This window comes from Leuciscus leuciscus, assembly GCF_965113295.1.
Source record: "Leuciscus leuciscus genome assembly, chromosome: 3".
NCBI classification, from domain to species: Eukaryota; Metazoa; Chordata; class Actinopteri; order Cypriniformes; family Leuciscidae; genus Leuciscus; species Leuciscus leuciscus.
The window spans coordinates 53,898,383-53,922,307 of NC_138727.1; the positions used below are offsets into that span (position 1 = coordinate 53,898,383).

Sequence of the window (23,925 nt, forward strand, 5' to 3'; positions counted from 1 at the left end):
TGGGGGGGCGTATATTTCACAACAAGGTCGTAAAAACTCACTTGCGGCGGCCTCCTCCCCCTCTCTACCGCTTCTCATGTGCGTTTGTTTTGATCGGAGCAAGCCAACTGTATCGTGTGGAGCTATGTCTACCGAGGTGGGTAATCTGGTAATACATCATACATGCGTGTGTGTTTATGTCGAATTGCCGTAAAGCAATTCGTGTTTCGCGCTCGTTCTCGTTCTAGTTCTCGCTTCTCACGAGACTTCCAATTTCTATCTTGCCGGGACGGTAGTCCCCAAGTTGCAAGGTTGGTTTTCCGCCTGGGAACGCTGGGGGGAGCTGGGAAAGTCACCAATATCACCAGAACAGGTTGTTTAACCATCCAAATGATTTCTAGACAGTTTTATTAAGTTAAAAAAGTTACCAAGTTCTCCTTTAAGACCACAAAAAACATGAGACTTTTCAGACGCACACTCCAACTTCACCTCAGCGCCAGGCGCAAGCCAAACGAGTGTGGAAATGAGCAAGTGCCGAATGAGCTTCAGCAGAACATCAGACAGTGATATGCACATAGTAAATATAGAGTCAATCTTTCTCAACTGGTGGGTTGCAAGAATGTTCTGAGTAAGTCGAATAGTGTGCAGTCAACAACAAATGTAATTCTCTTTTTTTCTGATAATACTTTTATTTTAGAAGATGTGTGTGAAAGCTTGTGACACTTAGAAAAGGGCGTTGTCCTTATTCAGTTGGCTATCTTCGGTAAGATGAGATGTTGTCAGGCCAAATGTCAGTGAAACTAACTAACTTTCCTGTCATACGTCTGACAGCCGTTGTACTGTGCTTGCGGTACGCACATCACGCGCAAATGCGGCGCGCTGTAGCCGTAGTTCTGTCGTCAATTAACTCATGTAAGAATCAAAAAGGCGATCAAAGCTGTCAAAACTGCATGTATTTGTTATGCGTCACATATGTCTGTATTAAAATATTCTGCTATGTGAGATCACAATATAAGGCACAAACTGATATGTAATGTTTTAATGTCCAAATAAATGTGAGCACCATGTGCATTTAGAAGATAGGCATTCATTTTACGTTAATTTGTAAAGGACAAACAAAAATGGATAATTTTTAAATCCATAAAATAACTAATTTTACATTCTGGCAACATTACATTATGAAAAACATAACATTTTACATTATGTGCTGTTGACTTCCGCCTTGTTCACATTCTTGCACATGGGGATTCAAAAGAGAACTTTTGTTTTCCTTTTTAATTTAGGTATGATAGAACTGTTGCAATTATTTATTTTGACAACTAATATAGAAAGTTAAACTTTTTTTTGACAAACTCAGAATTGGTTGAATAGTTCATTGATTATATCAAACGCATTGAAGGTTGAATAATCTTTGGACTACAGTATTTATCTGCATGTTATCTCATCCATGAAGATGCAACAATGTAGAACAAGCTATTGGAGATTTTGAGAACCAGAACCAAGCTAACTGAGCAAGTTGAACTTTAGCTATAGTGTGTGCCCTTTTATTACTATTTAAATAATTTTAATATGAGGTGGTGGGTAATAATAAAAAAAATATAAAATTCACTCTGTATTCCATGATTCCTAATTCACTATCTCAATTACAATTAAGTACAAATTAACTTTATTCAGATGTGTAGACACTAAAACAGTCCAATACATAAATAATTTTTTATGATAAAATAATTAATATTTCTGTGCCACCCCAGACTGGTTGCTGGCCCTTGCCTGGCCACCCCTATGAAAAAATCCTGGCTCCGCCACTGGCGGCACGAAATTTGACGGAGGTGACCGCCTCATAATTCTCTATGCAGGAAAAACCCTGAGTGGATTAAAGTCCTCGTCTCTTCACAAGTTAGATTAGAGTAGCAAAATTCAACTGCTCTTAACTCATCCTATAGAATAACATTTATCAGTCATCAGCTCATCATCTGTGTCACCTGTATTGTTACATTGATTTGCTTTACTAATTGAGGCGCCATCTTGTGGTTACATAAAAAACACAGCAATCCAGGCAACAGGACAAACCAAAATGCTTAAAGATAGGACCTTATTAAAAAGTGTATCTGTAAGCAAAAGATAAACTAAGCTTGTAAGCAAAAGATAAACTAAGCTTGTAAGGAAAAAAAAGTTCATTACATGCTTAGTTTATGTTATTATTTAGCTTAGATATAATTTGTTGGAGATACTGGAATTAGAATTTTTTAGTTTGTTCTTTGCCAGGTGTGTTTTTATGTAACCACAAGATGGCACTTAAATTAGTAAAGCACACATAGGTAACAATACAGGTAACACAGATGATGGCCTGATGACTGAATAATGGCATTCTTTAGGATGCCTTGTGATGTATGAAAATGTGCAAAAAGTGGTTTTCAACCCAGACACAGTATTCATGTCCAAGGCCCTGATGAAGGTATACATTGAAACGTTGGCTTTGATTCAGCATACATTAAGAAGTTTATTTAAATCAAACAGTTAAGACTTAGAATCATAAATGGTTAAGATGCTTCTTCATAAATTAACTTATGACATTTGTGCCATTTGAATGCAATTTGCTCTGCCTCTGCCTATTTAAATGTCTAAAAATATGTGATGAGCTATATAAAAGATGAGCTGTAATTGATACAAACAAAAAGTCCTTTATCTCACAAGAGAAGAAAGTCTTTAAACAGCCTTTAAATCACAGAGCAAATAAATAAGTCACAGCTTGTTCTTGTGTTATAGCTACTTAAATCTAGACTGTCACACTATATTTCACACACTGGTTGGCCAAAAATATAACATTAGCTCTATTGAACACACACATTTGCAAAAAACATCCTCAGTCTTCAGTCCAGAAAATAGTGTTTCACATTTCATGGCGGTATTGAACAATTAAAAAAAACAAAATGCTAATGTTCAATGCTTAACTTGGTTTGCAGGCTGCTAAGCTAGCTAGTGCAGTGTAGTTCGACTTTTAGCTGCTACTCAGTGCTAGATAAAGTTTTCCTACACATTCAGAGGGAACTATGATATAACTAAACATTAAATTACCATACCTAACTGGTTGTATGTGAAAGATGGGAAACCATCCATTCATATTGTCCACCCTGTTATTACATAGTTGACTGTTATTACTGTCCACTCTGTTAAGCGGTTGTTGTTGTTGTTATTTGTTTGTTTTTTTACAATAATTTCATATAATCATAAAGAAAATAATAATAATTCAGAGACAATGAAAATTTATTGGAATGTCAAAAATGTAGTACTTCAAAAAACGAACAAAAAAACGCCTTTTAGGCACGTGTATCTAAAACCTAAAAATCAGGGCCGGCGCGTCCATATAGGCGAACTAGGCAATTGCCTAGAGCGGCACTTTTGTAAGGGCGGCAAAATGTGTGCCAATCGGGAATGAACAATTCACAAAATAGGCTATATGATTTGCTGAGCTGCCGCTGCGCCGCCCCGCCCCGCCCTGCTCTCACGAGTCATGAGTCATAAGTAAAGCTGGTAATGTTGTTTGTGGAGTTGTTTAATCCTCCTCTGCTGAGATCTTCACAGATTTAATGTCTTCTTTTCTCTTCAGTTGATTTCATCTAAGACTGTGTCTGAAGTCACTTGTAGTTCTTGTGTTTCTGCTCGTCTCTTTTTCTGTTCTCTTCTTTCCTTCAGTGATTCTGCTTGTTAACAGGCTTATTAAGGCTGAAATGACTCCATATTTAATATACACAGGTTGCTATGTGGGGAATTGTTTTCCACGCTGCTCTTTTTATAGTGAACAACTGCAAAGAGTTAGCCTAGAAATCTAGACGCACCCTAGCGGCAGCAAAAATGATTTTGCAGCCAGGGCAGTCTAGCAACTCTCCATTGACTTTCGAGCTGCAAAAACCTAAATTGGGTCAGGCCAATCACATCGTGTATAGAGTAGGCGGGGCGGGCTTAACATAATGACGACAGAGTTGCGACGGTCCCTGCTAACGTTACTTGAAAACAAAGAATGGCGGCTGATGCTGGAGAACAGTCTTTCGAATCGGCTTTGGCCGCGACTCTGGAGGACTTGGAGTTAGGTTTTTCTTTGAGAAAAGAGCAAAGAACGGCACATGTGTTCGTAGTTTTACCGGCCAGATTCAAAAGTTGAATGATGTATCATCTAACGTTAGCTCCGCTGTTGGGAAAACGCTCTGGTTGGTTGAAGCGCTGTCCTATTGCGTGCAGAGGGAATTTGAAAGGCCGTGTCTATGGTGAGTTGCCAGACCTAACATCTTGATGTAGGTCTGGCTTGCCAGGCTAGCAAAGGGTCAGTTCACCCAAAAATGAAAATTCTGTCATTAATTACTCTCCATCATGTTGTTCCAAACACATAAGACTTGTTCATCTTCAGAACACAAATGAAAATATTTGTAATAAAGTCTGAGAGATTTCTGTCTATCCATTGACAGCTGCGTGTAGCACATCAGCTCAAGAGGAAAATATGTATAATTAATTATAACAAATTACCTAGTTCCGTCATTAAACAATAGATGGCGCAGGCTAATAGATCTTTAACTAATTTGGTAGCAATCACATCATTATTTACATAGCGCAGCTGATTGGTTGCTGTTGCATCAGTAGCCAATAAACTGTGGCTCAACATTTAAACAAATACCAGTTGTGTTGCTGTTACCAGTCTAGAGTCCGCTTTCAGAAACCCTCCACCCTCCCCAGCTCCACTCGTACAGATCTACTATGGGTTAATTAATGTATGTTACATGTGCAGCAGCAGCATTATGTCTTACAGGCTCACAGGAATGTCTGTGAGTGTATTGGCAGTAGCAATGTGTGTGTTGATTGATGTTTATATGTGAATAAAAGCCTAACTCAAATCTTTTCAGCATATAAAGTGATTGAGTCTCTTCAGAAAATTTGGACTAAACCGCTCATTTAATATGGATTAGTTTTACAATCTATTTATGAATTTTAAGCGTCAAGTGGTAGTTGTGTAGCCTGTCAACAGAGGGACAGAAAGCTCTCAGATTTAATCAAAAATATCTTAATTTGTCTTCCGATGATGAACGAAAGTCTTACTTTTAAATCACTGTAAATATTCCCTTCAAGTGAGTTGTTATCTCAAGAACCATTGGAGCCAATTCATCTAGTGAGCAGTCTGATCACATGGAGTTTTTCTTTTTCAAATGGGAAATATCTTATAATATATCTTATAATATATCTGGAACAACATGATGTAAATGATGACAATGTGCCTACCTGAGTGAACTATTCATTTAACCCCTGTGTAAATTAATTTTAAAAAATGTTTGATTTCTGCCACCAAAATCCATTCTAATCAGTTATTATGCCAGTAACAATATTACACTTATGCTTGACAGTTTATAAAGTCTCAGTGGATAAGATGGATCTGGCACATGACATCTATCACTTGAAGGTGGAGCAAGTGCTGAAAGAAGGTACTGTTCAATGTTCTCTCCATGCTCATGAAATGCATATGAAATGTGTCTGATTCTTGTTAAATGCATTTCTTTCTCTCTGACACATATTCAGCATGAGGCTAATTTGAATTGCAGTGAAAGTGTGTTGTGACGAAGGACAACCTTTTTCAGGCAGATAAAACTGGCTGCTTGAGAATCAGCCAATCAGGAGCGTCACTGCGCTCTGCGGCTCGCGGGAGCAGACAGTTTAAGTTTCAGTTTCGGAACGTTTGGAAGAGAGCGCTGGCGTTGAAAGACTGTGTAGTTTATATTTATATTTATATAGATAATATAAGCTAGTGTTGCTGTACTTATTTACTCAAGTTCCTAGTATTGTGTGCGTGCAACTACCAATAAACACCTCAACGGAACATCTTGTCTGCATTCTAATCGATGCCCCTTGGTGGTCACAACCTTTTAAAGACCAGTCAAATTATACAGTCCTTTCCCATCAACAAAACATTTGGTCCTTCGAGCCGGATCCACGTGGTCACCGTGGGATTGTTTAGAGATGTTCTCGGATCAGTATACACGACCAGTAGATGCCCGACCCCGCCGAGAGACCCGGCGACCAGCCTGGATGGAAGACTATGACATTCCCCTCCAAGCATTGCAGCCCCCCTCTCGTTTGCCTCATCAATCGGCTAACCTGTCAGAGCAACAGCAGCCCTACGACAGCATGGTGAGATTCCCAGAGAGACACGCCAGGATGACGCCTCTCACACCACCACTGCTGCATGAGGATGGGAGTGTCATGCGGGGAGCGGAGGCTGTCTATCCACGCCAGTTTGAGTATACAGAACCCCTCTTTCAGAGTACGCCTGCCTCTGCCCGATCGAGGCCTGCCCCAGAAACAGCGCCTGAGGTCCTTGAAGCTCTTTATAAGCTGACGGAAGATAATCAAAGGCTGCAGCAACAGGTGATGGATATGCACAGGCGACTTGATGCCCGTACTTCCCTTCCAGACCTACCAGCACTGCGACAGACAGCCCTTTCTCCTTTCCCTACACCAGCCCCCCCCCCCAACAGCAGCATAACAAAGAGCAGGATGGCAGTGCTTACCAAACCATGCCAATCCCGCCACCTGTGCAAGTTGGTGGTCACACTCTGCCTACGGATGATGACGACTGGCCACCGCCACCACCCCCAGTAGCAGACAAAGTTTATCAGCCACCATCACAGGACCTTATGGCAGAGCTCATAACAGCACTGAGAGACATTAGGATGACACGTCAGCAAGAGTCGCCCAGTCACCCTGAGCTCCATCATCCAGTGCCCGGGGTACAGACACCAAAGTACTGTGTACCCTACACCCCACAAAGATGTGAGTCACTGCCCGAAGAGCTGCGACCCTCCCACCACCATGAGACAGTGTACCGCGGGCCTAAACCCACAATCCCTGCATTCACCAAAGGGGATCCGAGAGAGTTCGCCAGGCTTAAGGTCGCTCTAGAGAACCTACTGCCTGTGGACGCTACAGAGTGCTTCAAATACCAGATCCTGGTGGATCACCTGAAGTATGAGGAGGCTCTTCTAATAGCGGACTCATACACTAACTCACTGCAGCCCTACACTGACACTATGACCAGCCTAATTGAGCATTATGGACAGCCTCACCAGCTAGCTTTCAGGAAAATAGCTGATCTAATGGAGGCCCCTAATATTGCACGTGGTGACTCCAGTGGGTTTAAGCGATTCGCTCTGAAAGTGAGAGCACTCGTGGCAATGTTAGACCAGCTTGGAGACAGTGGAAAGACTGAGCTTCACTGTGGTTCACATGTGACACGGCTGATGTCCAAACTGCCTCATGATATACGGGCTGAATTTAAGAGGTTCCTGTACCCAATGCGTGTCACAATCCCAAGCCTATTGCACTTTTCTGACTGGCTTGACTACGAGCTGAAGATGCAAGAGACAGTGTATGAGCCTCTAACCGGTGAAAGCAAGAGCAGAGCAGGACCCAGGATAGAGCGGCGCCGCGACGCTAAGATTGGCAAGAATACCAACATCATGCACACCACAGAACAACCTGAGAGCACACCGACAGTAGAGAAGGCTTTATCTAGCAACAAGCAGCCAGAGAGGACAGCGTACTGCCCTTACTGCTCTAACACGCAACACTTCCTAGATAAGTGTGCAAACTTTGCACAGCTTACAGTTGAACAGATAACAGCGTGGATCAAGACCTACAAGAGGTGCTGGCGATGCGGTCGCACACACCAGGCTGCACAGTGCCGCCTGAAAATTACATGTCACAAGTGTAAGGGGAGACACCTGCAAGCTTTGCATGAAGTGAATATAAAACCTGCAGTGAATATAAAACCTGCAGCTGAGGATACATCCTGCCTCATCAGCACAACTAATGAAGTTTTGTACATGGACAGGCGGGCTGGATGCAGTCAGGTCTTACTGAAAGTGAGTAAAGTGCTGCTGCGTAACGGGGAACACACTTTGGAGACATATGCCATCCTTGACGATGGATCGGAGCGGACCATTCTCCTCCCTGCAGCAGCGCAGAGCCTTAAACTTACCGGTGAGCCGGAAAATCTGATCCTCAGAACTGTTCGGCAGGACATCAGGGTTCTGCATGGCACTGCAGTGTCGTTCTCCATCTCCCCAGTAGACCATCCAAAGAAGTCCTTCAAGATATACAGAGCATTCACTGCTGATCAACTGGGTTTGGCTGAGCACACTTACTCAATGGAGGCACTTCAGAGGAAGCACAAACATTTAAGAGGCCTCCCTCTCCAGACGATTAACAGAGTGCAACCCCTGCTGTTAATCGGGTCAGATTATACCCACTTAATCACTCCAGTGGAGCCTGTGCGTTTGGGACCCCACGGGGGACCAGCCGCCGTGAAGACAAAGTTGGGATGGACACTTCAGGGGCCGACCAGGTACAGCAAGCAGCAGGTAACATCACAACAGTGCCTGCACGTCTCCACCCTCTCACCCACTAACGAGCTTCTACAGAGTGTAGAGAGATTGTGGCAGCTGGATGTTCTGCCCTACAGGAGTGAAAAGCTTGTCACACGCTCCAGGCAGGATCAGGAAGCAGTCCGCCTGTTGGAGGCGAAGACCACACGAGTAGAGGTTGATGGAATTCAGCGCTACGCTACCCCCCTCCTCAGGGTGAAGAACATGCCACAGCTTCAGGCACCTAAGGAGGCTGTGCTAGCTAATCTCCGCAGTACAGAGAGGCGCCTGCTGCGAGACCATCAAAGAGCAGCCGCATACTGTGCAGAGATTGGAAAGCTGGAAAAGGCGGGCTATGCAGTTAAAGTGTCAGAAGAGGAGCTGAGCAAAGCAGCCGAGTCCTGGTTCATCCCACATCACATGGTGAGCCATACCGGAAAGAACAGGATTGTGTTCAACTGTTCCTTCATGTATAAGGGAAAAAACCTCAATGAGCTGCTGTTGCCTGGGCCCACCTTAAGTTCCAGTCTACTGGGTGTACTGCTGCGATTCAGAGAACATGCAATTGCTGTCAGCAGTGATATCAAAGGCATGTTTCATCAGGTGAGGCTGCTCCCAGAGGACAAGCCCTTGCTGCGCTTCTTGTGGTGAGACCTGAATACAGAGGAACCACCCAGCATCTACACATGGCAAGTCCTTCCATTTGGCACCACATGTAGCCCCTGCTGTGCAACTTTCGCACTGCAGAAACATGTGTTTGACCACAGTCAGCCAGGTGAAGAATTGCAGCATCTCTCCCAGATTCTACTGCCTCGATGCTACGTGAGCCCTGAGATGAACACTTCAAACCTCCAGAGAGACCTACACATCTTTGCTGATGCGTCAGAGAAGGCATATGGCTCGGTGGCCTATCTGCGGACGGAGAGCTCACACGGCCGTGTGGAAGTGTCATTCTTGGCTGCTAGATCCAGAGTGGCCCCGAAGAAGCAGCAATCAATACCAAGACTAGAACTGTGTGCTGCCCTGACAGCTGCACAGTTAGCTGCACTACTTCAAAGAGAGCTGACTGTGAATATCCGCAATGTTATATGCTGGACAGACTCCACAACAGTACTTACATGGCTTCAGTCCGACTCCTGTCGGTACAAGGTATTCGTGGGAACACGGATAGCTGAAATCCAGGAGCTGACTGAGGTCCAGGCCTGGAGATATGTGGATTCTGTCAACAACCCAGCTGATGATATAACGCGGGGAAAAACACTGCTGGAACTGGCTGGTAAGAACAGATGGAGTCAGGGCCCTGCTTTCCTACAACAGTCGCCTGAAGTCTGGCCTACACAGCCAGCCACAGAGGTGACAGAGAATTCTGCTGAGCTGCGAAAACCCACTATCTGCTGTCTCACTACAAGCATACAGACTTCTCTGCTACCAAATGTTGATCAGTTTTCCTCGTTCAGAGCGCTGACAGAGGCGGTTGCACAATCCAGCCCTGTGTCATCAGGGAGCCCTGTCAGTCTTTCTGCTGATGACTATCGAGAAGCAGAGAGAGAAGTATTGAGACGAGCCCAGCAGGACAGCTTTGCTGAGGAGTTTAGCCTCTTGATTACCGGTAAGGCAGTAGCTGCCACCAGTAGGCTGATCTCCCTAGCGCCAGAGTATGACAAGACTGTGAGACTCATCCGGGTTGGAGGAAGGCTCCGCCGCAGTGACCAGTTAGAGCCCGATTCTATTCACCCAGTGGTCCTGGACCATCGGCATAAAGTGACCCAGCTCATCATCCAAGACATGGACAAGAGCCTTTGCCATCCAGGATCAGAGCGCCTTTTTGCAGAGCTGCGGCGAAAATACTGGATTCTGCATGGCCGTGAAGCTGTTAAGCGCCACCAGCACTCCTGTCCGGACTGCCAGAGATGGAGAGCCTCTCCAGTAGTGCCCAAGATGGCAGACCTCCCACAGTCCAGACTACGGCTGCTGAAGCCCCCGTTCTTCTCTACGGGCATGGACTGTTTCGGGCCTTTCACAGTGAAGGTTGGCCGTCGCCATGAGAAGAGATGGGGCATATTATTTAAATGCCTGACGACGCGCGCTGTGCACGTGGATGTTCTGTCCAGTATGGACTCGGATTCCTTTCTGATGGCCCTCCGCCGCTTCATTGCACGAAGGGGTAAGCCAGCAGAGCTCCGGTCCGACCAGGGCACTAATTTTAAGGGAGGTGAAAGAGAACTCCAGGAGGCCTTCAGGTCATTACACCCCACACTCCAGGCTCATCTGGCTAAACACCAGATTAGGTTTCAGTTTAACCCTCCAAGCGCACCACACTTTGGAGGAGTCTGGGAAAGGGAAGTGAGGTCTGTTAAAGCTGCACTGTATGCCACCATCCAATCACAGACTGTCCCCGAAGAGGTCCTGCGGACAGTACTTATTGAAGTGGAGGGGATTTTAAACTCCAAACCACTGGGTTACGTGTCAACAGACGTGGCTGATGCTGACCCGGTGACCCCCAACTTGCTCCTCATGGGGCGGCTCGACCCCTCTTTACCACAGGCTGTGTATGCTGAGTCTGAGCTCCTGAGTCGCCGCCGCTGGAGACATACTCAGGTGCTGGCTGACCAGTTTTGGTCCCACTTTATACGACACTACCTCCCGACTCTTCAGACTCGCTCCAAGTGGCACAAGGACCCTGCACAGCTGCAAACTGGAACCATAGTGATGGTGGTGGACCCACAGTTGCCAAGAGCGCAGTGGCCTTTAGGTCATGTCACTGAGGTTATTCCAGGAACTGATGGGAGAGTCAGGACTGCAGTAGTCAAAGTTAAGGACAAAATCTACACGAGGCCTGTCGCTCGCCTTGTAGCTCTGCCTGCCATACCAGACACTGATACGGTCAGTCCTTCTTAGAGTGGCAAATATAGTGTAACAAATTTGGGGGCGGCTGTGACGAAGGACAACCTTTTTCAGGCAGATAAAACTGGCTGCTTGAGAATCAGCCAATCAGGAGCGTCACTGCGCTCTGCGGCTCGCGGGAGCAGACAGTTTAAGTTTCAGTTTCGGAACGTTTGGAAGAGAGCGCTGGCGTTGAAAGACTGTGTAGTTTATATTTATATTTATATAGATAATATAAGCTAGTGTTGCTGTACTTATTTACTCAAGTTCCTAGTATTGTGTGCGTGCAACTACCAAACCACACACATTTAAACTTTTATTTCAATAAAACACCTCAACGGAACATCTTGTCTGCATTCTAATCGATGCCCCTTGGTGGTCACAACCTTTTAAAGACCAGTCAAATTATACAGTCCTTTCCCATCAACAAAACATGTGTCCTAAACACTGTTCTGTCCTGTAGGCACTGATGATGATGATGTTGAGGGGGAAGTCAGACAATTTGGGTCGTCCTGGTTGCAGAGAGAGTTTAGGATTGGTAGAAGGCAAGTCGTACCTCATCATGGGCAAATCCGAAGACCTGCCAAGGCTCGGAGGAACGTAAGTGTTCACTCTGTGTTGGGACAGGCTCAATGTTGGGACAGTTGTTTTTTGTCAAAATGCATTTTATATAACCTAGAATAGACTTGGAACAAAGTAAGACTTCAATAAACTTGAATAAATAAAGACATACAATTATCTCTTTCCCCTCCAGTTTTTTTTTATTTTTTATTTTTTTTAAGTTGGCTGTTCCCTCTAGCATTTTTTATCATTTTCACAAACATTTCATGCCCCCAGAATATTTTGTTGAATGAATATCTGAACATGCAATATATAAACAACAACAACAACAACAAAAAAACCTCTGCCTTTAAACCAAAAGCCAATTTTATTCTAGCTGTATGCATTCTTTATCAACACTTGTGTGTTGGTAAGTTTAATTTAAAAAACAAATTTTGAGCAAAAAGCTGAGAAAATCTCGTTTTTGTCAGATTGGATTCAGAGCGATGATGAAAACACAGATGAGTAGATCGAGTCCATCAACACCCCTAAAGCTTCACAGTCGTTTCCTCTTTATGGGTCGACATTTCATTCGGTAACATTAGCAAGTTTTGAATAATATGCTGTTTAATGTTTGTGATCACGTTATTTAACCCTCTGGGGTCGGCAAACGCGTCCGCGCGTTTTGCTGGATTTTCTTCACATTGTAGCACAATAAACTTAAATTACTCCGTCATTTATGGTCATACAGAAAAAAGAAATATAAAAAAAGAATCTGTGATATTTATACTTTTGTATGTGTCCTTACAATCAAATCAAAACATTGTGCTTTTGTAAAATAAAGAAAATAAACAGGGTGTGCGTTCTGCCTCCCCGTCGCGGTGAACTTTTTTTTCTTGAGCACGTCTATAAATCTCAAAACTACAAACTTTTACACACATGCTGCTGATATATTATTGTAGCAGAGTTTGTGCTGAATACAGTGTAATAAGACTTTAGCCATGAAAATGTCACAAGTAACAGAAATAAGCACAAATGTCAGAGCATGTCAGAACAGCTCCAGGGCCCAGAAAACAGCTCAGACCTCAGAGGGTTAACATACACCGTAAAAATGAATACGCTATATCTACTCAATAAAATTGTGGCAACAGATTACAAGCAATATTATTAATTAAATGTAACAAATTAGAATTGAGTAATAATTAATCAAATTAATTCCTTAAAAGTTAACCATTTAAAATGAGTAAAATTTACATAAAAATTTTTTAAACAAAAATATCTGAATAACAGACAGATGTCAAAGATGAATTAAGAGTGGATGAATTTTCCAGCAATCCATGTTTTCACTGTTATATGGTAGGGGGCGCTATTATGCATCTGAAAGAGTACAGAATCTCCTGATCAAAACACAGGCGAAGAAGAAAGAAAAACAAGCAATAGAAGCCTTGCTCACGCACATGTAAGCTAACGTGATCATAAACATTGCATAGCATATAAATCAAAACTGCCTAACATTTCCGAATGAAATGTCGACCCAGTACGAGCTGTAGGACTGTGAAAGCATTAGGGGTGTTGATGATTATTAGGGGCATTAGGGGTCTAATTGTAAGGCTGTAAAAAAAAAAAAACAATATATATTGACATAAGTGAACACTTATATTTATTTAAAGACAAAAAAGCTTTTTTTGTTTAACTGAAAGAACGAGCAGAGAGAGAGACCCGGTCGCGCGCGCGCGCACTCTCTCTCTCTTCGGAGCCAGGCGAAAGTGTAAACAAGACTTCACCGTCTCCAAACTAAGCGCTGTCTTGCTCTCTCTCCCTCGCACATATTAATCAAAATAAATCGACACGGTGGTAAAAGGTCGGAAGACCAAAGTTTCATGTGGAGCATTCGGAGATATTTTTTTCCTGAATTACCGTGTGAATTATGCTAAATAAGTTGTCTTATCTTTTCTGAAAAGCGTTCCAGGCATAAAGCTGACATAAAACAACACTTTAATAAAACGAAAAAACTATCCAATGATGAAATGTTTTCTGTGTTGACACAAATCTTGGATGTCCAAAAGTTTCTGTGCCGCTAGATAATCATATCTCTGCTATCAAACTACAAAAATGGCCGAACGGGGTGGAGTTGAACCGAGTGTCACCTCTACAACCTGGAGAGGGGGCGGGGTATGACGTGTCTCATTTGCATTTAAAGAGACCGCACCAAAACAAGTTGCTCTCAGACGCACATCAGAAAAGGGGTAGAAAAGGGGCCTGTGGAGCTATAATAATGAGGAATTCAGACGCAAGCATTGCAGTTCCGCTTTATATAGACCACAAATGTATGATTTATATGTAAAAAGGAACGATTTAAAAGCATGATATGTCTCCTTTAAAATAATTCTCCTTTTTATCACCTTGGACATCCTTATTGTTCATTGACCCTTACATAAATGTATAGAGTGTAGTAGCTAAGTCAGTAATTTTGTCTGTTTTGTCTTCTCTTGTCTGTTGTTTTAGTCTGCAGTACGTCTTTGGAGAGCACACCTGGGTTGAATACTGGCCGACAAGAGAGGAAAGCCAAACTCCACAATTCAGGGATCAGTACATCGGCATCTCTGAGCTCCAGGATAGCCTCGACAGACACGGATGTGCTTCATAATTTTGATTAAATGTTCAAAATGTTGATTACAGGAAATGAACGTCCTCTCTTGCATACTCTCAATAAATCTTAAATAATATTGTTGGAGCTAAAATACTTTAAAAAATGGTGACTTGAATTCATTTCAAGTTCAATTTAGAATTCTGACTAACTAATACTTTGCAAGAATATTCTGATAACTTTTTCCAATCTGAATCACAAATCCAACATTATAATTTGTTTTGTGTGATATTTTAAATCTGTATCTCATTTTAATAATCATAAGAAACTTTAAAGGAGAATTTCTGGATATCTGAAAATAAATGCGTTCAGATGATTATTCCTGGCATTTGATTTCTGACAGGAGTTGATGTGGATGATAAAAGATAAAGAGGTATTGGGATAAATTACTTTATAGAACATTCAAAAAGCAAAACCTCAGGAGGCCTGATGTGGAGCATCTCAAGTCTAGAAGCTTATAGAAGAGGAATCTAACATCACACAGACGGGAAATTGATGTAGTCCATTGATTTGTTTTTCAATAAATAAACTGAATTAACGTTTTTTTTGGCACGCATCACCACCAACAATCAAGACAGAATTTCATTTATAGTGATAATTGGTCATTTTGAATGGATGAGGCATTTTGGCAAGATTTTTAAAAATGGACTGTTCATCGGATTGGTCCAAGACCTTAGGAGATTTGTCGCACTTGAACTTTGACTGGATTTGAGGAGTTTATGTGGTTGTAATAAAATTTTTAACAAATACTTCCCTCGCCGTTCAATTTGACTCCCATAGGAATGAATGGGAAATGGGATTTTATTTTTTATTGGTCAAAAAACTAAAAAATCTGGCACAATCCAGAACACACACACACACACACACACACACACAAATGAATAAATTAGATTAGAGAGCATCCCTAATGCAGAACACACACACATGCACACACACATCAGTTTTTTTTTCAGTCACAATGCAGACTGCACATATATGAAGTTTACAATGCAGAACATGGTTTCATTGTTTGTATATATATATATATTTTATTGAGCAGATTATTAAATGACAATATATATATGCATGACATACATGGAGAACATCACAACCTACTGTTTTCTTTTTTAACATCCATAGAAATTAATGAATAAAAAATATATAAAAATAACCGAAACATCATCCTTATCCCTACCCATCCTAAAGTACCCCACAAAAAATAAAGGGAAAAAAAATCCAAAGAAGGGACAGTCTCAACAAAGGAGTCTCTGAGAGGAGTGTTACATTTTTTCCAGGAGTAGAAAGGACATCAAGTCCTTCAATCAAGAAAAATTTGGAGGGGGCAAGAGGATTTGCAATGCAACAATATTCCTCTTCTGGCTGCCAATGAAGCAAAAGCAACAGTATCAGCATGGCACTTGTTGTACAATCCATTAACGGGTTACTCCAAAAATTGCAATTATTGGGCAGGGTTTCACAGAAACATTAAGAGCCTTTGACAAAAAAATAAGAAGACCAGAATGAATACAATTTAGGACAAGTATAAAATGTATGAGTATCTTCTGGGGACAGTGAACATTTGCACCTCTCATCTTCTGTTAAAGAAAGTTTCTTCAATTTTGCTTTGGTGAAATGAATTCTGTGAACAACTTTCAACTGAATATGATTTAAACGAGCACAGATGCGGACAGAATTCATTTTAGCTAGAGCATTATTCCACAGCTCCTCGTCAAGTTCCAGTCCTACTCTCTCTCCCAGGTTTCCTTGAGTGCAAAAAGAAGAGGAACTGCGAAGAGCGTAACAGGCCATAAATTGAGGCAATATGTGATTTTGGAAGTGACATTATATATTCAATTAAAGTTTTCTTTGGCTGGTGAGAGAACACTGAAAAAAGTGAAACATCAGTGCAATTCATTCAAAATATATATTTACATTGGTCCAATGGAAAATTGTGATTTTCAGTTTATACCTTCTGTTTTCACTTTGCCTCAAAGTAAGTGTTACGCCCTCTATCACTGAAAAAAAAAATGATACTTTGGATTAACTTAAAACAATTGATGTAATTTTGTTACAGCTATTTTATTTTTTTGATTTTCTCAAATTGTATTTATGATTTAGTTAAAACCATAAATTTTGATTTAATGTCACACCAAAATTAATTTTTTTTCCAACTCAACGTTTTACCTTAACCCAAAGTACACAGCAAAAACTGCAGTGTTAAATTAACACTCAAGAGTGTTAAAGTTAATGAGATAATTAAGTGATTAATTTAGTGATGATTGAGCATTATTGAAGACACCTGATGTTAACAAGTAGAATCACTGAAGGAGAAAATCACAAATTGTAAGTTACCATTATGGTGATCGGTGTTTGCTTTAGTTGGGCTCTTGACCCTTATTTGATTACTTTAGATTTTGTAAAAAGTAAATTACATAGACAATTCAGATCATAATTTATTCATACCGCAATGCATGATGGGAGCCATTAATGAGTTGTGATTGGTGGCAGCCACTGCAACATGCTTTATTATTGTCACCATTGTTGAGATTCACAGGCTGATTATTGATGTCTGTGTTTCTATATAAATTCATTTGAAAGTCTTTTGATCAGAACAATGTTTATTAAATATTTTGGATTATATGAAAAATACTGAAAATCATATGCTGTAGAATCACAGATCTGTCGTAATTAACAAGTTAAACCAAACTATGTCAATAAGTTTCATTTTTTGGATCACAACATGATTATGTCAAAACATTACCAACACCATCAGATCACATTGTCTCTTTGTTCATCTGACTGTTATAAATCAAAAACAGCAGACAAGCAAAATTTAAAGTAAACATATAAGGGTCAAGAGCCCAACTAAAGCAAACACCCATCACCATAATGGTAACTTACAATTTGTGATTTTCTCCTTCAGTGATTCTGCTAGTTAACATCAGGTGTCTTCAATAATAGTCAATCATCACTCAATTAATCACTTAATTATCTCATTAACTTTAACACTCTTGAGTTGAGTTGAGTTGAGTTGAGTTGGAAAAAATGTTAAAAAAAATTTGACATTAAAGGTGCCATGTGTCATGTCTGGCAAAAAAATCAAGTCATACTCCACATTCCATACCAGATGGGGGCAGTATACCTCCAGAAAGTGAATTGGTGTACTCTAGAGCAGTGGTTCTCAATCCTGGTCCTGGGGACCCACAGCTCTGCACATTTTGTATGTCTCCTTTATCTGACACACCCAGTTCAGTTCAGAGCTCTTTCCTAACGAGATGATGATCTGAATCATGTGTGTTAAATGAGGGAGACATACAAACTGTGCAGAGATGTGGGTCCCCAGGACCAGTATTGAGAACCACTGCTCTAGAGTAACAAACGAGAAACGGCATAGTCTCTATGCTCCGCCCCTACCTTCACATTCCATTCACCTTCACGTTTTGCCTCCAGAGGAACGTTGGGTGATGTCAAGTGATTTTGAAACATGACATCTTCAAGCTACTCCCCTTCACCTTTACTAGTGAATATGTTCATATTCGGGAGCTTTTTCCTCAGCGCCGTCAACAGATAGAGCGTTACTAAAACTGTATACACCGCCGCCGACTTGAGCTGCATAGAAGCTCTGGCCGTCCTGTCAAGGACGCTTGTCAAAAAGTACGGGGAAACTTGACCGCTCTGAATATAGTGAGTGCGCGCGCGCGGCCGGGGCTCTCTCTCTCTCTCTCTGCTAGTTCTTAGAGGCAGAAGAGCGCGTGCGCGCTTAAAATTTCATATTTTGGTATGAACGTTCACCCGCCAGTGTGGCGGATAGCCTTTTGAGATTTACTCGCCAAACAGAAAATCTACCCGCATATGGCGCTTGGCGGGTGTTAGTTTCGGACCCTGCGTGCGTCCATTTGGGGTTCATTATCATCGAAGACATTTCAAGCTTCTTAGGTAATGTTACATGTTAACATCAGCTTGGTAAAGACGGGCTCTGGTAGATAACAGGTGAAAACCGGATCGGATCTGTGGGTAAGTTAGAGGTAATTATCAAACGCAACTACGGTTAGCCATCGCTAACATTAGCATGTTTATCGAACAGCCTTCGATACATTTCTATGTTATAACTTCCCGAAAAAACTACACAAACATATAAAACAAACTTCTAGCGAAATACTAACAGCATCTTACTTACCAATCCAAAAGAAATGTTGCAAGTTCGGAGTCGAACCTCATTTCTTTCATGTCCATCAGTTGTCTCCAGCGATGGAAAGCAGTGCCAATGTTTACTCGGGTTCGGCTTCTTTTCTTATCTGATTTGATTTGTGCTTCAGAGCGCGGTTTATTCCCTGCAGCGGGTGGTGGTGGTAGGGGTCTCTTGCCAAGGGCTTCAGCCATCCTTCCGCTCTCTTCCCTGAACTGAAATGTAGTAGTGGGCTGTACTTTCCACACGACTGACATCAGGTTCAAGTACGCCCACAAGCCGTGCGAGTTATTCGTGTATTGCAGGTTGGCTGGTGGTTATGTTGCCCGTATACCGCCTCCCATGGCCGAAACTGGTATTATGACACCTGTCGGGCCGTGGCTAGTAATGCTAATGCTAATTAAGGTTGATATCTCTGCAGCACTATAACTTGTCATTTTTTTAATGACATCATCGCCCTTATTTCTTCTCATTCTTTTGATGCGTGTAGCTCATTTTTTGGATATTTTTACCTCAATTTTTACACATGGCACCTTTAAATCAAAATTCATGGTTTTAACTAAATCATAAATACAATTTGAGAAAATCTAAAAAAATTAGCTGTAACAAATTACACAATTTTTTTAAAGTTAATCCAAAGTATAATTTTTTTCATTGAAGGTAGCAATGTGTGTTTTAGCAAAGTCGTGATATTGCAAATAGTGGAATAAATTGGATTTATAAGTTTTATAAATTTAATCTACTCAGCAAATCTTTAAATGACACAAATGTGTGATCAGAAAACAAATCATAAAACAATACTACCCTTCTCCCTGAGCTGTGCAAAAGTTGAATCCAAAGTAGAGGGTACGAAAAGAAGATTACCACAAATAGGCATAAAGGTGGATCATGACGTGTTTAAAATGAAGACGAAACTGTTTCCAGATTTTGAGTGAAGAAAGCACAATCGGGTTAGTGGTGTATTTAGAGGGTCGCTGCAAATTGGGATCAAAAACTAATGCTGGTAACGAGGACAATATGCAGGAGTTCGCTTCTATCAAACGCCAATTAATATCTGGGGAATTACATCATGCATATATTTTCTGGATATTAGCTGCCCAGTAGAAGATAAGGACATTTTCTAGAATTTGGAAGAAATTTGGATAGCGAGACTCCAATATTGTTTGATCATCGTCTTTGAAGAGTTGACTTGTGTACAACTGGAGGCTTACCAGCCCAAATAGTGGCATCAAATGATTTAAAGTAAGATTTGGGGAGAAAAAATGGGAACAGTCTGAAATAAAAAAAGTATTTGTGGTAGAATATTCATTTGAATTGATTCAGTCCTACCCAACGATAAAGGACTGCTCCAATCAATGCATAGTTTCATTGTTTCATTGCACATATTAATTTTGTAAATTTGCCCTCTGCGCCAAAACTTTTCTGAACGGCCTCCGCATCTTGCGAGTTTTTGCATCTATAGGAGTATTGCTGTTAAACGTTCATCAGGGCAAATCCACTCAGTCGTTTGTATTCCAGGGATTAGTCTAAAGCCTAAGGGCGATGTAAATAGCTAAACGAGTTTAACCGCAGAAAATCGTACATTACCAGTGACCACGCAATGGCTTTTAGGTTGTCAAGTCGTGTAACATGAATATACATTTACAGGGTACTTTTTGTTTTTGATCTGTTGAAATAATAATAATACTGTTGTGTGAAAGTCTGAACAATTTATAGTCCTCTCCTTAAAGATAAAATATGTAAAAAATAAATAAATAAAAATTAACTCAATTTAAATAATGAGTCAATACATCATCAATCCTTCTTCCAAAATGTGTTTTTGTATTACGCTGATTCACTATGGTAAGCTTATTAAAAGTGTTTGTATTTTAGTCCTAGCGTGATTTTGGCAGGTATTTGCGTACGTCACTCGCCTGTCAAGTCAAGTCAAGTCAAGTTTATTTGTATAGCGCTTTTCACAATACAGATTGTATCAAAGCAGCTTCACAGTATTAAATTAAAATAATACAACAAAGTTTGTTTCAAGAGGAATTTATTGATTGATCAAATTAAATTAAATATCCCCAAAATATCCCCAACTGAGCAAGCCAAAGGCAACAGTGGCAAGGAACCGAAAAACTCCATCAAGTGACCTAATGGTGTCCTAAAACTCCATCAAGTGACTTAATGGAGAAAATAAAACCTTGGGAGAACCCAGGCTCAGTCGGGGACCAGTTCTCCTCTGGCATTTATGAGCTAGAGGCCGGATTGTAGTTTGAACTGTAGGATTATATGAATGCCTGGCTGAAGAGATGCGACTTTAATCTAGTTTTAAACTGGGAGAGCGAGTCTGAGCAACGAACAGTATCAGGAAGACTATTCCAGAGTTTTGGAGCCAAATGTGAAATGCCTGTGCATGTCTCGTCATCCATAAATAGAGAAAAGTTGCTCCGGTATGGGATGAATATATCAAAATGATTAACATGTGGCAAGCACTATAATCCATGAACTTGATAAATGTTGCAGATATGTTTTATTATCTACAACCAAATGCCTTACTACGGTGACGCATTGCTGCCACATATTATTTCCACTCAATTATGTCGTAATAACGAGATCTTATGTCGTTTTCTTGGCCTTATAAGGACATGTGTAGTCATGTACAAAATGTGCCTTTATCCACATAAAACTGATAGCCAATCATATCTTTATCATACTTCTACGTTCAAAAAGCTGAAGCAATAGCAGCCGCCATTGGACATTCATGTTAAAAGGTCAAATTCTGTACACCTTATTAATAAAGCATGTGCAGCCTACAGATTAGCAGATGAGCCCAGATGAGCCCAGAATACGAACATTTCGTTTAATTGCACATTAGGCTAAGCGTTTTCCTCCCATAGAAAACCCTTATAATAAAGAAAAAGCTTTAGGCTACTTCAGTGATAAAGATCAAATGCTGTACACACCTTATTAAAGAACCATACTATCCTACAGAAAAGCAGATGAGCCCAGAATATGAACGCAACGCATTAAATTTCACGTTAAGCGTTTTCCTCCCATAGAAACCTTTTATTATAAAGAAAATAAAGGTGGCTCTTAACGTGTTTTTCTATGGGAGGATGGCATTGCGGTGCACAGCAAATCCTTTAAATGGTATTCAATGCAAAACAAAAATGACAAATATAAGTAGCCAATAAAATAAACAAATTATTGTGGCATTAATTAGCCCACAAACAATATTTATTTTAAAGCCTAAACGAATTTATTTAAAGAAAAACACCAGCGTTGGGCGTTTATCTGTATAGGCTAGTGTTGTGTTTGAGCCGCCCTTTTCAAACTGGCGCAAGAAAATGCAACAGAATTTGATTTGTTAAACATGAAGAGGACATATCCGTCTGGCATGGCCGCTCGCTCTAATGTTAACCTAGATAAATGTTCGCTATTATATAAACCCCGCCTCCATGTGTTATTCAACGGGACTTGAAACCAACTAAACAATTTAATTACACTTCAAATATCTTCTTTCCGAAGGTGGTTTCTGTCATTTACTGTAGTTTTTATCACGCTGATGTAAATTCAAGTGTTTGTTTTTAAAATAAGTTTGTTTTTAGTTAGTTATTTGATGCTATAAAAACGGTGGTGTGACGTCATGATTGACAGCTGTGATTGACAGGTTCTCTGAGTGAAGTAGTCACTGAAGCACCAATAGACTTTTTTTCGGGATCTTCGGAGGACTGAGGAGACTGCTTTAAATTTAATATCTAAATTTCTATAATTAATTATTTCACACCGAGAGTGAGGGCGGGGCCTTGATTTTGCAGCTTTACTTCCTGCTCACTACTGCGCGGGTCTGGTCCCGAAATCGCTACTGCGCAGACTCAAGCCCCAAGATGTCAGCGCCATATCGACACACTGGCGGCTTCAGTTCTCACCAATGGAAGAGAGCGAAGGGGCGTCGTCCATATTTTTTTTACAGTCTATGGTCTAAACCGGCGAAATGATAGTCTCAAAATCCAAATGAATCAAATAGGATTGACTCAGAAACGAGTCAATTAATGCATGCGTCACTTCATCAGGGTTCACCAATCTCGGTCCTGGAGGGCCGCTGTCCTGCAGAGTTTAGCTCCAACCAGCTCCAACACACCTGTTTGAAAGTATGCCTAGTGAGACCTTGATTAGCTGGTTCAGGTGGTGTTTAATTGGGGTTGGAGCTAAACTCTGCAGGACAGCGGCCCTCCAGGACCGAGATTGGTGAACCCTGCACTTCATCCACAAATGCACATCTTACTTGTTGCACGCACAAATTCTGACATACATTAATACAAAATCGAGGTTTTGTATTAACAACTATGTCTCTATTTGTACAAAATGCTGCACATTCATGCGTTTCTGGATTTTGCACACACAAGTTGCATTATATTAGTAGTGACGCACTTTGTGAATTTGTCAAATAGATGGGTATTTGTGCACACATTAATAATTAACACCAGGCCTATTTATTTGTAGTTGTTTGTGTGTGGGTTGTGAAATGCTTAAAAACACAGCAAAATTTAAGTCTCAAAATCCAAATGAATCAAATGGGATCGACTCAGAAAATATATCAATGAATGCACGCGTGTCACCTGATCCACACATACACATCTTCTTTGTTGCATGCGCAAATTATGATACACTACTACAAAGAAAACATTTGTATTCACAAAAATGTCTCTATTTGTACAAATTGCTACACATTCATTCAATTTTGAATTTTGCACACGCAAGTTGAAAGGCATTTGGTTGTGGATAGTAAAACATATCTGCAACATTTATCAAGTTCATGGATAATTGTGCTTGCACACGTTAATCATTTTGATATTCATCCCATACTCAAAGATCAACAGAGCGGCTGCCAGTTTACCAAAGGTTGAATTTACACAACAGGTTTTTGCAGGTCATTTACGGGAAATCTGAATTTGACTGCTGTTACTCTTCATATTTATGAGATCTTTATGAATCTCCTGCACTGAATTTGCATTTGTGTTTTTCATTAGGCACTGATTCAAAAGACACAAGATTCAGATTTATTCAGTCTATTTGTTAAATGAACTTAAAATATATATTTGATTTAGAAAATGTATGAAAATAAAGAAGTTATTTGTGTATCACACAGGAGATTCATAAAGATCTCATAAGGATTTGAAAAGTGAATGGCAGTCAAACATAAATATTACTTGCTATACTGTTAGATTGTGGATTGCTGAACTGAAGTGTCAGTTTACTTACAAAACAAATGCAAAAAAACAGAGAGAGAGAGGTTTGGACTGTGAGGGTGACGGAGGCGGATATAA

The 23,925-nt window shown here is 40.8% G+C and overlaps 1 protein-coding gene across 1 annotated transcript in view; it reads left to right on the forward strand.

The window, feature by feature from the left end:
* LOC309493628 (complement C3-like) overlaps positions 1 to 14,654 on the forward strand; it is a 528,795-nt gene extending 514,141 nt beyond the window's left edge. The window contains exon 58 of the mRNA XM_082162768.1: positions 14,310 to 14,654. Within this exon, the coding sequence (XP_082018894.1) occupies positions 14,310 to 14,451 (142 nt within the window). The 3' untranslated portion in view covers positions 14,452 to 14,654. The remainder of the gene's footprint in view (positions 1 to 14,309) is intronic.
* Positions 14,655 to 23,925: the final 9,271 nt, after the last annotated feature.